Source organism: Olea europaea, chromosome 14 (genome assembly GCF_002742605.1).
Source record: "Olea europaea var. sylvestris chromosome 14, O_europaea_v1, whole genome shotgun sequence".
Lineage (NCBI taxonomy): Eukaryota > Viridiplantae > Streptophyta > Magnoliopsida > Lamiales > Oleaceae > Olea > Olea europaea.
Window position 1 is genome coordinate 12363653 of NC_036250.1, and position 15294 is coordinate 12378946.

At 32.7% G+C, this 15294-nt stretch overlaps 1 protein-coding gene across 1 annotated transcript; it reads right to left on the reverse strand.

Moving 5' to 3' along the window:
- Positions 1 to 11665: 11665 nt before the first annotated feature.
- On the reverse strand, positions 11666 to 12322 carry LOC111409661 (basic leucine zipper 43-like). Its single transcript, XM_023039683.1, has one exon. The coding sequence runs from the start codon at positions 12247 to 12249 to the stop codon at positions 11746 to 11748; it is 504 nt and encodes a 167-aa protein (XP_022895451.1). The 5' UTR covers positions 12250 to 12322; the 3' UTR covers positions 11666 to 11745.
- Between the last annotated feature and the right edge of the window lie 2972 nt (positions 12323 to 15294).

Here is a 15294-nt window from a genome sequence, read left to right on the forward strand (position 1 = left end):
AAGATGTTGAGGGCCTCATAAAATAAATTCACCCTAAAGGCTTTGAGTCCAAAAGCCTAAAAATTTCATCTATTTTATTTGTACCTAGGGTTAGAGGAAGCTACGATGAGGCACATTGCTTTATTGAATTTATCTCACCAATTCCATGGGACTGTCACCACCACCGGAGGAACCCAAGAAGGAAGATATCGTTGCCCCCGGAGAAGTCCACGAAGAAAAGAGGTGGTTAATCCATTTAAAAGTCTCAACATGACTCATTTTTATTTTATTTATTATTATTATTATTATTATTATTATTACTACTATTATTTTGGTAATCATTTTTTCATTTTATTTTAAATAATCAATACCCTATAATTTTTAAGTAAACCACTGATTTGTTTTAATGGTTCTTGCTTTCTTTGGATTTATACCTCATCTCTTACTGCAGAAAAAAATTAGTCTGGTTCTTTGACTGAATTGCTCTTGTAGTATAGGTTGAGGTTACATTGGTTTCGCAAATTCTCAATTCTTTTTAGTTTCTCTACGAGTTCTTGTATTGAAATTTTTATCGTGTATTTTATTTTGAATAATTCGATAATTAATTTGCATTTCTAAATGTGAAAAAGTTGAATATTATGTTAACCTAATCTTTTGATAGTGAGATAAATTTTATTTTGGATTTTATAAATTATTTGTTTGAATATACATGTTATTTATTTAAATATTTAAGTGTTAGACTTGCAAAAAAAATTATGTTTAAATGCCTCGTAATAGTTAGTCATTTAGGACCTCAAAATGCTTATGACCGTTCTTGAAAATGACTAAAATTCCCTTAGTCCTATTTCTCCTATAAATATTCCATGCAAGTTGAAATAAAAGGTATGCGAAAACAAAAGCCCTTATTTATATATCTTCTATCTAATTACTTTATATTTTTCTATTTAGACAATGACAGAATGACTTGAAGATCGAAATACAAATAGACTGCCTTTGGAGATCAAAATACAAATAGACTGCCTTTGGAGCAATTGCCTTTGCAAGCTAAATGTGCAGGTAAACCATATATAGCCATAGGTATACGGGACATTGGCAAATTCAATCTATTGGCAGCTTAGTCCAACTGGATTTTAAGATCGACAATAATCATGATTAAAATCATTTAAGTTATCCATATGTTAAATGAATGTGTGCGATAGTTTGATTGCTTAGTTGTACAAGTAATACAACATGCATGGATGATGAAGAGGAGAAGTAATTAGAAGAAATATAATGGAGGAAGAACAATGAGGGTAGTTTTCAAAAGAAATTATTTTAAATAACTCCAAACATAATTGACATTGTATATTTTCTCTCTCGCTCTAAATCCGTCCTTTGCTTGTAATTTTCTCTTAATATTCTCTGACCTTAGACAAGGATTACTTTGATTCAGCAATAATCTTTTTTCTTTTTTTTTCCTGTAATATTTTAAGTATCTCTTTTCACAATCTACGAAAAGCCAAAAAAGTATCCAAATTTGGCTAGTGAGTTTCAGGAGGAGCCACGTTATTTTGCAGCCTGGCATAATTTTTGTACTTCCATTCACAAAAAGTCCCAAATCCAGAATCGGATCACCAAAATGGAACATATCTAATAAAGTCACGGAATATCATGCCAGTTTCATACATCTTTACTAACACTTATCTCTAATTCATTGATTAAACGTATCTCTTTTCATAATCTTTTATAATTTTGTCCTTTGCAATTTATTAAAAGTTAAATAATTCAGAAATTTAACAATTTTATAGATATTAAAGTCTTTATACAACCAAATAGTATAACAATGCATTAACGAATAGATATACAAAATTTAATAAAAGAAACACACAGAGCTTACAGTTGAACTGGATTCTAATTAAGTAGGCACACTTTAGTACAATACCAATACTTAATCCAAGTGGAAAGCCGTATAGGAATTTTGTGTGATAAAAAGACTTCTTTGAAGTTAAAAGTCAGTGTCGTAATAATATCATGAATAAGATGATAAATGAGAATAGACACAGAAGTAAAAGTGCTATTGGTGGAAGATAGAATAGGGAAATAAAAATTTAGTTTGTCTGTAAAAGTATCAGATACCTTTCAGAATCTTTTAATATTTGTTAGAAGAGAGAAATAAACAAATACAACTTGTCCTTTTCATCTTCTAGTAAACGCAATAGTGAATTACAAGCATGTTAGGCAGCGAGGGGCATCTAACCTTATCAGATTTGTTTTTTTTTTTTTTTTTTTTGGGGGGGGGGGGGGGGGGGGGGGGGCTTAGAGTTCAAGGAGGGAAAAAGGAGATGATAGAGCCAGAAGAGCGCCAAGCATCAAGAAATAAACTCGAAAGTTGGTGCTGGGCACCACGCCCAACGCTCAATAAGAGGTGGATGCTCGAGCATCGTGTACCACTTGACTGGCGCACAGCTACCTCTCGAGTGCTACTCTTAGACGGGTTTTTCCTTATTTTCTCTTTTTCACATGTTTTTTGACTTAATTTCCATTTTTTGGGCTATTATTAGAACTTGACATGTACCCTATATACACTCTTCTTTACACATAGGTTCATTATTGAGGTTGTGATCAATATTTCCTATCGTGTCATAAATTGAGACTTGGGGTTCCATCTTAAAAGATCAACCTTATTAAGCGAAGTAGCCTAAGATATTATAAGTTGGTCTATATTTCGATACTTATCCGATGTTGGATTTTATTCCCTTAACATATCTTAACATGGTATCAGATTCCATTTAGCTCCAACGAGTGATTCGATCCAAGTAAGACTCAATTAATGAGCATACGAATTTCAAGATTGATCTGCTCAAACGAGCCACTATCTTACGGGGGTATGTTAACGGAATATAATTCAACATCGGTTAAGTACGAAATATAGATTAACTTATAAGATTTTGAGCTACTCCGCTTAACAAGGTTGACCTTTAAGATGGAATTTCAAGTCTTAACACTGTGTAACCTCGTCGCATCCTCAACACAGTGAAGATTAATAAGAATAATGAACTATAAGCATATTCGTACGCTGTGTTAATCTTACTAGACAATAGATAAACATAATTTTAAATTTCTTTAGACATTATCTCTTACCCAAAATCTAAAAGTTAATTTTATTTTGTTAAACAATCAGAAAACTTGTTGATTACTATACGAAATATGGTGAATTGAATGGAAAAGATATATAAATGAGCCAAAAGAACTTATCTAATATTCGACCCTTTGGATGCTAATAGTGAAAGGAGTTCACATTATTTCTTAGGGCAAACATCACGCTCATTGTGCTTTTTGTCGTTTACTGTTTCATTTAAGTGCTGATGGCTTTGAACTGACAAGTTATAGAAATGTCGTCTTTCTACTATCATATATGCAAATGTATCTTTTTTTCCATTTTCTTTCATGAGAGAACTTGTTAATAAATGGCATGGACAACTTACGTAATTAACTTGGCTGAGTAGTCCGTTCATGTCATATTGATGCGCATTGATAATCTTCCCATGCATTTTTAACTAATGAACAACCATGTTTAAAAGTATAAATTGACAGATATGGACAAATTTATTTATTTAGGTTTTATAACACGTAGTTTCACATAGAAATAGAATTTTATTCTATTTTATTTTTGAAACGTTTGACATACATGTGCATAAGTTAATTAAATGAGTGGAAGTGGGACTTGATATATATGATCATTCTCCATGTCTAGTATCGTATTAAGTCAACTCATTTAAAACTTTATAGTTTTCTGGAGAGTCGGATTTAGTAACTTGAAATTTGTCTTTACCAAGTCTCCTAACGTCTAAGCTTAATTTAGTTTTCATTAAAGACTTTTGATACATGTAATTTTCGTAATTAGGTGGCTAAGAGACTAGAGCATATAATTTTTTATTGCTAGGATACCATATTGAATTTCATTTGCTTACAATATTGGAAATGAACATTACACAGGACAATGACAAATTTTTTACATTTTTCTTTCTTTTATTTCTTCTAGCCGTATCAAATCCAACCCCATGAAACACGAAACAAAGGAATAAGGTATACCATAACTAGATAGAATTACATAATTAATGTTTCTATTTCTAGCTAAATTAATGGATTATATTGTCGTGATACCCATATCACCAAAGTCGTGCTAAATTCTTAATTCTTAAGCTAATAAGTATCAGAATACAATTCTTTGGAAGTCTTTCCGTTGACAATTTGGTTGGGGGAATAACTTAAGGTAGATGATCACATTTGTTTGGTCGCCATTATAATGGGATTCTGGAAATAATGTATTCTTAATGGGAGCCAAACCGGAGACATTTCTGATGAATCAATGCTTTTGAGGATCAATTCTGTATCAGGGACAGAGTCAATGATACACATACAACTGACATTTTCTCAATGGCAGTTAAAAAAATTAAGGAAAACACTGCCAATTAAAATAGCCACTTCATTCCCTGACTAATGCCCCGTCATTGACCCTATGTGTTCAGAATTTTCCTTTACAATAAAGAATCTGAATCCCTGTCCTAATCCATGCACTTTGGATTTAATTCCCCTGCCCACCCCCACTCAACTCCCCATATAAATATAGAAATACCATGTCCTCATCCCATTGATACAGAAATAGAGAGAAGAAAGTAGCATATGATAACTAAATCTTGGATTGTTAAGGGGATCTTTAGTTCCTGACCTCAACAGCTGGGCCGGAAGAGAGGAGACTTCTTCAGAGAAAACTTTTCCAGCCGAAATTGCGACAAGAGAGAACAAGAGATCAATGAGGCCAGCACATAATAACACAGCCACAGTCACAGCCAAAGCTGGTGCCAAAATCCAAACATGGAAGTCGCCGATCCCATACCTATTTGGCGGTTTGGGTCTCATGTTAGGAATCATTGCCGTAGCATTGATACTTCTAGCATGCTCGTACAGAAAATCATCCCCAAATGACGCTGAAGAAAAGCCCTTGCATGCACTGCAGCCTGAAATGGAGCCAAAAATCGTAGTCATCATGGCTGGAGAAAGCAACCCCACGTACCTGGCAAAACCTGCCGACTTCTAATGATACTAGAAACATTCCTTTTTTATTTATTTTTTTAATTCTGTAGAAGTATTAACTTTATTAGATTAGACCACAAATTAAAATCAATCAGGGTTCTGTAAATTGCAGCTCAGGTGCGTTGAACTAGTTTTACAAAAGTAGTTACTTTCTTGTATGTGATTGCTACTTTGAAGTATTTATTTATTGAGCTAAGCTTATAATATTTAGCCTATGCTTACCTTATGTCTAATCTGTCTATATACTCTCCAATCACTTTTCACTACTAAAAAATAACTTTTCACCTACGAAAAATTACCAACAGATGCAATCTGTTGGTAATTAGAAATGGATTATCCGTTGGTAAAAGTAATTCACTTATCCCACATCAAAAGTTCACAACAAAGTGTTTGAAGTTGCGCTCTATAAATTAATTCGTAGTCTAATAAGTGGTTAAACAATATTTTGGCCTTTCAATTCGGTTGGCTAAAAGTTAAAAAAAATTAGAATTATTAAATAAATAATAACAACAATAATAAAAAATAAATAATTTTATTTATTTTTTATTTTTTATCATGGCTCACACCTATACGGTTATTTACAACATTAATTTTTACCAATTGTAATGGTAGACATTTACCAACAGAAAGTTAGTTGGTATTGGTTAAAATTTTTACCAACGAAAATTTCGTTGGTAAAAGATTCACACTTTACTAACGAAAAATTTATTGGTAAAATGTTTATTTTTTACCTACGACAGGATCCGTTAATAACTATCAGCGACCCTCAAATTAGCAACAGATTTGTGGTTGCAAATATTCCGTTGGTAAAGAGTAATAACAACGGATATCGAGGTTTCAGGAGCGAAAAATCTATGCCTGAAGTCATGTTTTTTAGTAGTGTTTTATTAACAAATTTCAAGAAATCTACGAGTACTATCAAGCCATATTGTTGGAAAAATAGCTCTACGAGGCTGATTTTGGCACAATTTTGTGTGGGATCCGTTCATTCATTTTGAGAGATCAAAGTAAATTCATGTCCTACTACGTGAGAACATCGAAATTATATATTTACTTGTCAAAATTGATGCTCGGATGAATAAGAAATTGAAGTTAGAGGTGGATCAATTGAAAGAAATTATGTGTTGAAGGGAAAACTATTATAGTTTGTCCCACATAAGAAAGTTAACAAGGCAAATACCAGTTTATACATGACTACATTTTTGTAAAGTGTAATCATGTGTAGTATAGATATTCTCTTCACGTGCGGGCGCAATGGGGTTTAGATCACGGACTAATTTAATACTTCAAACCTTGAGCTTGTGTGTGCATGCAATCTGCATATATGAATGTCAGAACGAACGGACCAAAATTGGTGCTTTAGAAGGATCCACATCACTCACAACCACGGACTGCAAATTTTTGCACTTTCTGTTTCTAATGAAAATTTAGTTTGTCGGGAGACATATGCTCCAATGAAACCTCAAGTACTTGCGATGAGATGACGAATCTATTTTAAGGACACTAGGTTTACACATGCCACAATTTGCTAGTTTAACCCCTCCTGTAGATCTAAATAATTTCTTGTTATGCAATTTTTCAGTATATATAATTTTTAACTAACACATGTCTGGCTTAGTTAAAATCTAGATTTTTAATAAATTTTAATTACAATTTATGAAATGAGTGATTGAAAAGTTAGTAAAAGTTGTAGGTTTCAAGAAATATATAATTGAAAGTGAACTTAAGGATAAATGAATTTTAAAAAATGGGGACCAAAAGCTAAATTATCCACCATCTATTTCTATCTATTTATCAAATATCAACAAAATTAGAGAAATAAGCAGTCAGTATTTAGAAAATAACTCATATATTATCGTTGTTGAAAGAAGTAATTTTTATTACTTATAACTAAGAAAAAGATAAAATATATAAACAGGTTTGAAAGTAAAATTTAACTTAAAAGCTAATTAATTTAAAGACTGTGTCACAAAAAAGCTTAAGATCAATTTTGTTAAGAAAAATTGCCTAAAGCCTTTTAAGTTGGTCAATGTTTCCATTTTAAATTAATGTGGGATTTTATACCTTAACATGCCCCACAAGATGGTGGCTTCTTTGAGCACAGACAAATTTTGAAATTCGTATGCTCATATAATGAGTTTTAATCGAATTGAATCACTCGTTGGAGTTTAATAGGCTCTGATACCATGTTAAAATTTAAAATTCCATCTTAAAAGGTCTACATTGTTAAGAGGACTAGTTCAAAACCTTATAAGTTGATTTATGCTTTCATCTTTAATCGATGTGAGGTTTTATCCCTTAACAATAAATGAATTTTAAAAATAGGGATCAAAAGCTAAATTATCTACCATCTATTTCTATCTATTTATCAAATATCGACAAAAATAGTCAGTATTTAGAAAATAAATCATATATTATCGTTGTTGAAAGAAGTATTTTTTATTACTTATAACTAAAGAAAAAAATATATATATATATATATAAACATGTTTGAAAGTAAAATTTAACTTAAAAGCTAATTAATTTAAAGACTGTGGGTCACAAAAAAAGGGGGATCAAAAGCTAAATTATCCACCATCTATTTCTATCTATTTATCAAATATCGACAAAAATAGTCAGTATTTAGAAAATAAATCATATATTATCGTTGTTGAAAGAAGTATTTTTTATTACTTATAACTAAAGAAAAAAAAAATATATATATATATATAAACATGTTTGAAAGTAAAATTTAACTTAAAAGCTAATTAATTTAAAGACTGTGGGTCACAAAAAAAGCTTAACCAAAGACTACATCCCATTGGTCTACCATTTCCTAAAAATTCTTTTTTTCTAAGACTTGCTTATAATCATACATTCTCACAATAAAGTGTTTTACCCATAAATTCAAAAAGTTTCCCTACTTTAAACCACACATTCTATAAAAAATTATTATTCTAAAACTCATTTTTCTCATAAAAACACATTTTAATGAGCATCAAAAAGGGGCTTCATATTTGGCATTCCGGCAAAGACCTCCAGTTTATCATATTGAATAGTTCTATTCTCTATGGAAAGTTAATTAGAAAAATAATCATGCTATATGTATATTCTTTTTTACATTAAGTTTGACACTCTCCACATGGCATCCATCAAGGCCATTGTTTTCTATAAAACCATCATCATCCAAATTTTGACACACAGGGGGGAACGTCAAGGAGAACACCGAAGCGTATTTTGATGAAATTTCTAAACAAACTTCTAGTTCTTATTGATTCTCACATAAATTTATTAATCATGCTATATGTATATTCTTTTTTACATTAAGTTTGACACTCTCCACATGGCATCCATCAAGGCCATTGTTTTCTATAAAACCATCATCATCCAAATTTTGACACACAGGGCGAACGTCAAGGAGAACACCGAAGCGTATTTTGATGAAATTTCTAAACAAACTTCTAGTTCTTATTGATTCTCACATAAATTTAGAAATTAAAGCTACTCATCAAATACTGATTAATTCGACAAAATATCAAAATTTTGGACACATAATTAAGAATATTTAATTTTTCATTTCACTAAATCCAATTTCTTATTATGCAATGCAGCAGAAATATATTCTAAATTTGAAAATACTATAATGGAAATCCTAATTTAATATTTTGATTATAGTGTTCTAAAAAGAGGCGCCTATGTGCGAAGTGGGTACAAAATGCCACACCTCGTGCTTTATTATTATTATCATCATCATCATTAAATAATTTTAGATTGATTTAAAATTTTAAAATAATATTAAAATAAGAAAATAAGCTTTTACAACTTGGCCGAAGCTTGGCATCCATACCTTGCCACGCTTTATGCTTTTCCTCATGTTGAGCCTCACTTTCAAATGTAGTTGGCCTGTGTGGCTTATGAGCCAGCTCGTGACACGGGTCACACGCAAACACCTGCCAGAAATGGTGGTAATAGCACTCCAAAGCACGACATCATCTCTGTTAGGCCGGAGCATTTACTTTTCCACTCTTGAAGACATTAGCGAGTAAGAAAATATCATTTGACCTCTTGGGTGTTTACTACCACTCCAAATTTGCCTGAATGTTTTGCAATCAATTCCAATTTAATGCATAGAACCATCTATCCGGCGTCGTTGTTCAGAAAACAAAATTACCAATTTTTCCTTAATTTCTCGTCCAAGCCAACACAAATTCGCACCCTGCCCCGGGCCTCCCATCTTGCATTGCATCAGTTCAATCATTTGCCCATTGACAGGACCTTTCAAGAGGCAGAGAACTCACATGATTGTTAATGGCATCTTGAGTCTCCTGATTCTACAACTAGCCTTATCAATATGTACTCCAAGAGTTACTCCATTGCTGATACTTTATGGGTTTTCATGTATCAAACGGCATTCACAATGTGTTCGTTTATAACGCTATTATTACAGGTCTTACTGTCAATGACATGGCGAATGAGGCTTTTGAGTTTTATTGTAAAATACAGCTGATTGGTATGGAACCCGACACGTTTATTTTCCCTTTTGCGATTAAGGCTTGTCCAGATTCTGTAAGTTTGAAAAAGATTCATGGTTTGTTGTTTAGACTTCGGTTAGAATTTGATTTGTTCATAGATAGTGCATTAGTGTGTTGTTACTTGAAGCTTGATTTAATTAATGAGGCACTAGAAATGTTTGAGGAATTGCCTAACATAGAGATGATGATGTGCTTTGGAATGCTTTGAAATCTAGGCTAGCCCCGGGCAGCTCTAGGCTCGGTAAGGTGCAAGCCGAAAGCCTGAGCTGAGTCTAGATTTTCCGATAGAGCTTTTGCTCAGCTTGACTTGAACCAAAAAAGTTTGGGCCTTTTTTTACCCGAGCCACGAGATTCAACTCGATTTGACTCCTTTACATCCCTAGATTCAATCATGAAAGCAAGAAATCTAGGTGTCAAAAACTCATTGATTTTGTAGAATATTGAGAATTTGAACATATAATTGAGGCTTGAGTTATAATGCAATATAATCATATTCTAAATTTTAAAATACCGTAATAAAAATTCTAATTTTATAAATTAATTATAAGAAAAAAAAATCTAAAATTGTCCATATTCCGAACCCTAAACTACACCAGTTACCATCAAGAATAAATATTAGTTATCGCGGATGGATTGCCCCCAGGGCACATCTCCAAGTGGTAAAAGGGAAGGGTGGAAAAATCCAACTTTGCTTGAGGCTGCCGCGTCAAGGGTTCGAATCCTGAAATATGGATTTGGCTCTTGGATAAGTGAAAGTGTACAAACAGCCTTCCACCCTATATCCTTGGAGGCATAACCTGCGATTTACCTCCCTCACGATGCTCCAGGACAGGGACGGTGAGGGACCCTTAAGGTTGGGGTTCAACCTTTTTTAGTTATCGCGGATGGACGGTCTATTCCCTAACTACAAGACACAGAGGTCTTCTCAAAAATTGACCTCTAATATTTTTATTGTCAAACGAAAATCAAGTACTCAATTCGGTAAAGTAATCATGGTGTTAGAAAGACCATTACTTCGTCTAATATGAAAAAATCCTCACTTATTTGGAAAAATATTATTCGTTCTTTTAAAATTTTAATGCCTCTTATCCCGGGCCACATAGGTCAGGGATTTCCAAGGACAGACCCCCTGCCTATAGGGGGGACTAGCAAAACTCTAAAAGTTTTCCTCCCTCTTTTCGTCAATCTATTTTGCCAAGAATCTAGGCAACCCATATATATATATATATATATATATATTTCTCCAAAGCTAACTCCAAGTAGTAGGGGTGAAGGAACAGAACAAGCCAAGTAGAGGGTGGACATGTGGGGGTACTTGGGGGGGGATGGCTGAGACTAGTTGGATGTGTTTGCACAAAATGTTTGAATTTTGTTCTCCTTTTCTTCCTCATTTTCTATTAATTTATTTAATTACATCCGGGTTTTTAACAAGAAAAATTATGAATTTAACCTCCACGAGCGAGGAAGTGCAACTTACTCATTTAGATGACCATGATCACTTAACTGTTCATCGAAAACATTTTAAGGCCCTGTTTGGTTTGCATTCTTTCAAAAAATACATTGTCAAACAATAATTTGATATCATTTCAACCACATATTCTTCAATAAAATAATATTACACTCGAATTCAAAATTTTTCTTCATTTTTTAATCACACATTCTTCATCAATTTATTATTTCCAAATATATTATTCCAAAATAATATAGCTCAAATACACACTAGGTATTTTACTTGAAACATTGACTAAAAGTTATGTTTTAGACTTTCCTTTTTCTTCTTCTATTGTCTCTCTTACATATAGTAATTAATATAATAATTTTCTTTCTAATTAAATGATAAATCATCATGATTGACTCTTAATTTTCAACAATCATTGAAGATGGTATCAAGTACTTGACCATCCTAAAACGTGATCCACTTGCACTATTCTACTAAGATGAGAAGCGCATTCGATTATCTTTAGTACGGATTACACCCAATTTTGAAAGACGATAATTGTACATAGTGATATACATAATATTCCTTGATGGGAGAAATTTTACGTAATTAAGGTAGGGTCACCTAGCCAATATCACTAAAGAACATAAGATAGAGAGAAGACTAAAATTAAACCCTGATTCATCTCCACAAAGCAATTCTTCATATAATTATTCAGTTCTGGCCCTGAGTTAAGTCAATTCATTATTCATGATCATCAAAATCTATGATCAGATTACGACAGGGACTTTGGGGCTGCATGTATGTGATAACTTGACGAAGCTCAGAAGCCTCTTCTTTTAGCTGAGAATTTTCTTGTACTGCTTGATCACGGCTCTCCGAAACCCAGTTCAATTTGTCTATCAGTTGATGATTCACGTTTCGGAGCAAGACAACTTGTGACCAAAGCTCATCGAGTTGCTTTTGCTTCCTTATACGTGATCGTCGTGCAGATTCTCGGTTTGATATCATTCGTCGTCGCTTCCTCTCGTTTATAACCCTGACTTGGTGTTCATCGGCTTCATCCGAAGTCCAGTTACATGTCGATTGGGGATTGAATTCTTGAACTGGGGGAAGTTGATACAAATTAGAAAATCTGTTAAATTGATATGCTGGTGTGTTGTTGTGAATTAGGCCAAAATGAGAAGGGTATTGGTTTAGGTCTGAAGAAAGTAGACTATCGAGTTGTGTTAACTCATTGGGCTGCATTTTTTCGACTGGTATTGGTAAATAGGCAGGCAGAAGTTTTGGATTGGTCTATATGGGATTTTTCAGGTACAAAAAGTTGTTGATGGAAGGTGAAAGAAAAGTAAAGAGGAGGGGTTATTTATAATGTGGAAAAAGGTGTTGTGGCCCCCATTTTGTAATTTAGAGCAACAGTAGAATTCTTTAATTCTGTGACTTTTGTATGCATTCTATTATTTGATTTACGCATCTCAATAACATTCAAAATATAAATGCGTACGAGGTAGTTCAACATAATATTATTAGAGAAGACCCATGTTCTAAGCAAGTTTTTTATCACCTATTCAAATGAGATAGTTTAGCGATTTGGTCAACGGCTATTTGCAATCAACTATCTTGCAGATAGTTCATTGTAAGAATATTTCGAAGTTTTTAGCTTGCAAGGACAATATTTTACTATCTAGTATTGTGTAATTCATCTTATATAACAAGTTAGAAATGTTTGTGTGGCAATCTTGCAAATAGTGTATTATAATAATTTTTGGATGCTTTTAGTTTGAGAGGACTGTACATCGACAAGATTTTACTATTCAATATTGTATAATTCACTTTACATAACAAGTCGAAAATGGCTGTATATCTAGATAAATAATTTACCACAAGTTTGGGTTTTCGAATTTATCACAATACTTGTAGTTTTTTACCCTAATGAAAAATGTTATAGGGTTGGTGGTGGAGAAGGTGGTGAGATATGGATATGTACTTTGAAATGCTGACTTCCACTAAAGAAAATAAGTTGATAATGCATCAAGATGCAGATATCGACTCCTTTTTCTTTTGTCTTGTCTCCATATGTTTTAATTTTCTCTTCTTCACCCAGTACTTCCTATTTTTTCATTCAAAGTGTTTTCTGTTTGAGGATTGGGAGTGTATGATCAATTTTACTTGTACAGATGCGCCTTTCAGATTATCATTTTTTACCATTCTGATTTCATGGTATTCATAATTCACTACACGTAGAGTTAACCTGAAATTTAAGTAAATCAATCATGAATAGTTTCTCTCGATATTGGATTGGTGAAAGTATGGCAATCTAAAAGCATCTCTTCAAATAGTTTAATTTTTAATCATCATTGATTGTTTTCTTTTGTAGTGATCTATAACTCTACGATAGGTCAGTCATTTTGGAATTCATAGATAGAAAAGTAATAAAATTCTATTATTTCTTTTCGATAATTACTTCCCCTTATGCAGTACCTTTTTGGTTCTATGACTCCCCTTTCCCATGTCAAAAGGTGAAAATAGGGTCGTACGTGCGAAAAAGGTAATATAGACCCACTGAAAAATGTTTGGCCTAAAGATGATAAAATGCTGAGCCATTCTTTGCTTTCTCACTCCCTAGTTTGTATATTGCTAAGTTGATGTAAACCCACGTAACAATATTAGCTCCGAAACCAACAAAAAGATTGAATCACAATCCCAAGAAAGCTAAAACTCTAGTTTGAAGCTTGATCTAATAATTTATTGAACCACTACAATCGTCGATAATATGTAAACCCCTTGATTACAAAACTATGAGCCTTGCTATAAATTTATTGAACACCATGACTGATGAGAATCTTTGATAATTTCGGATAGTTTGAACGTTACAAATATTGAAAATATTTGATAAGTTCTGTTCAATTAAGAACAAAAAAGAAAGTGAAAAATTTCACATTATGATTAATACTTAAAAAATTAATGTCTTTATTATACGATGAATGAGCCTTTTATGGGCATAAAATAAACTCCCAATCAAAACAAAATTTTAATTCTAAAGACAAATCCAAATAAACTGCAAAACTACAAAACAAATTTGAATAAAACTAAAATACTACAAATAACGAAAACACCTTTAAACAAATCCAAAACATAAAAACACAAAATTGGATCCCTAAAGAACCGATTTTGACCCCCCAAAGTTTGACCTAATCATCCGACAAACTTGTGTAGAATCACAAGACATTTCCGGATTGTATTCAAGGATGAAAATTAAATAGCCGAGCAAAAAGTTATATGCATTTTTGTACATTATTTACGTTTTTGTACATACTTCATATTCCTTCTATTTTCTAATTGGTTTAAATTCTTCTCTTTTTATTGATCCGTATCAATCTGGAATATGCAATTGCTCTTTATTAGCTTGCCCTCGATGATTCTTATCATAAGTGGTGTCCTTTGTCACATTCTATTCCTTAACCCTTAAAGGAGCTGAAGAAACTACTTGGGTTGGTCTCTCTTTTCCTTTGATTCGAGCTAGACGCATTTCCTTTGAAAGAACTCTTCTTTATTTGGTGTACCTACTTGAGCTGAATGAAAGGAAATTTCACATCCAATTTTGAAGGGGGAGATCCTACGAAGTAGGATTCTATCCCAATCTAACTTTTGTTTTCTTGCCATTATGAGTTTTATTTGAATATGAAATCCAATATTTGAAATACAGCATCTCATCATTTTCTTACTTACCAAGGCTTCAATACATTTCGCAATCGGGAAATCTATACTGCCGTAGGTGCTATCTGAGAACAATTAGTCGATCTAAATTTATGAATTATTAGAGAAAATTCATTGGTAGAATGGAAAAAATAGGGGAAAAAATAGGGGAAGAAGGACCTACTGTAGGGATGAATGAGAAGATCAAAAGGCTAAAAGTAGAAAGGATTTTATGGTTTGGTGCATGAAATTGGTTAAGCATTTTATTTGAACAAATATAGAACCAAGATGGATGGGTTTGTGTCTATTACCAATTCTTCCTCTTAAGTTGAAACCCATCATTTAGCGTAAACTAATGAGCTGGGATATTAATGAGCTTTATAGAAGAGTTATCCATTGGAACAATACTCTTACCAATCTATACCTTTTAATTATCATCTTTCACGTAGCATCAATGTAATTAGACTTTTGATTAAACTTGTTATTCTTTTGTTTTCAACTATCCGTGCGACCCATTTTTAGTTTTCCTTAGCTTTTGGAGTGGCCAATTATTTTTAATAGAATTGTATTACATTTTCTTCTACTTTTATGCTCATC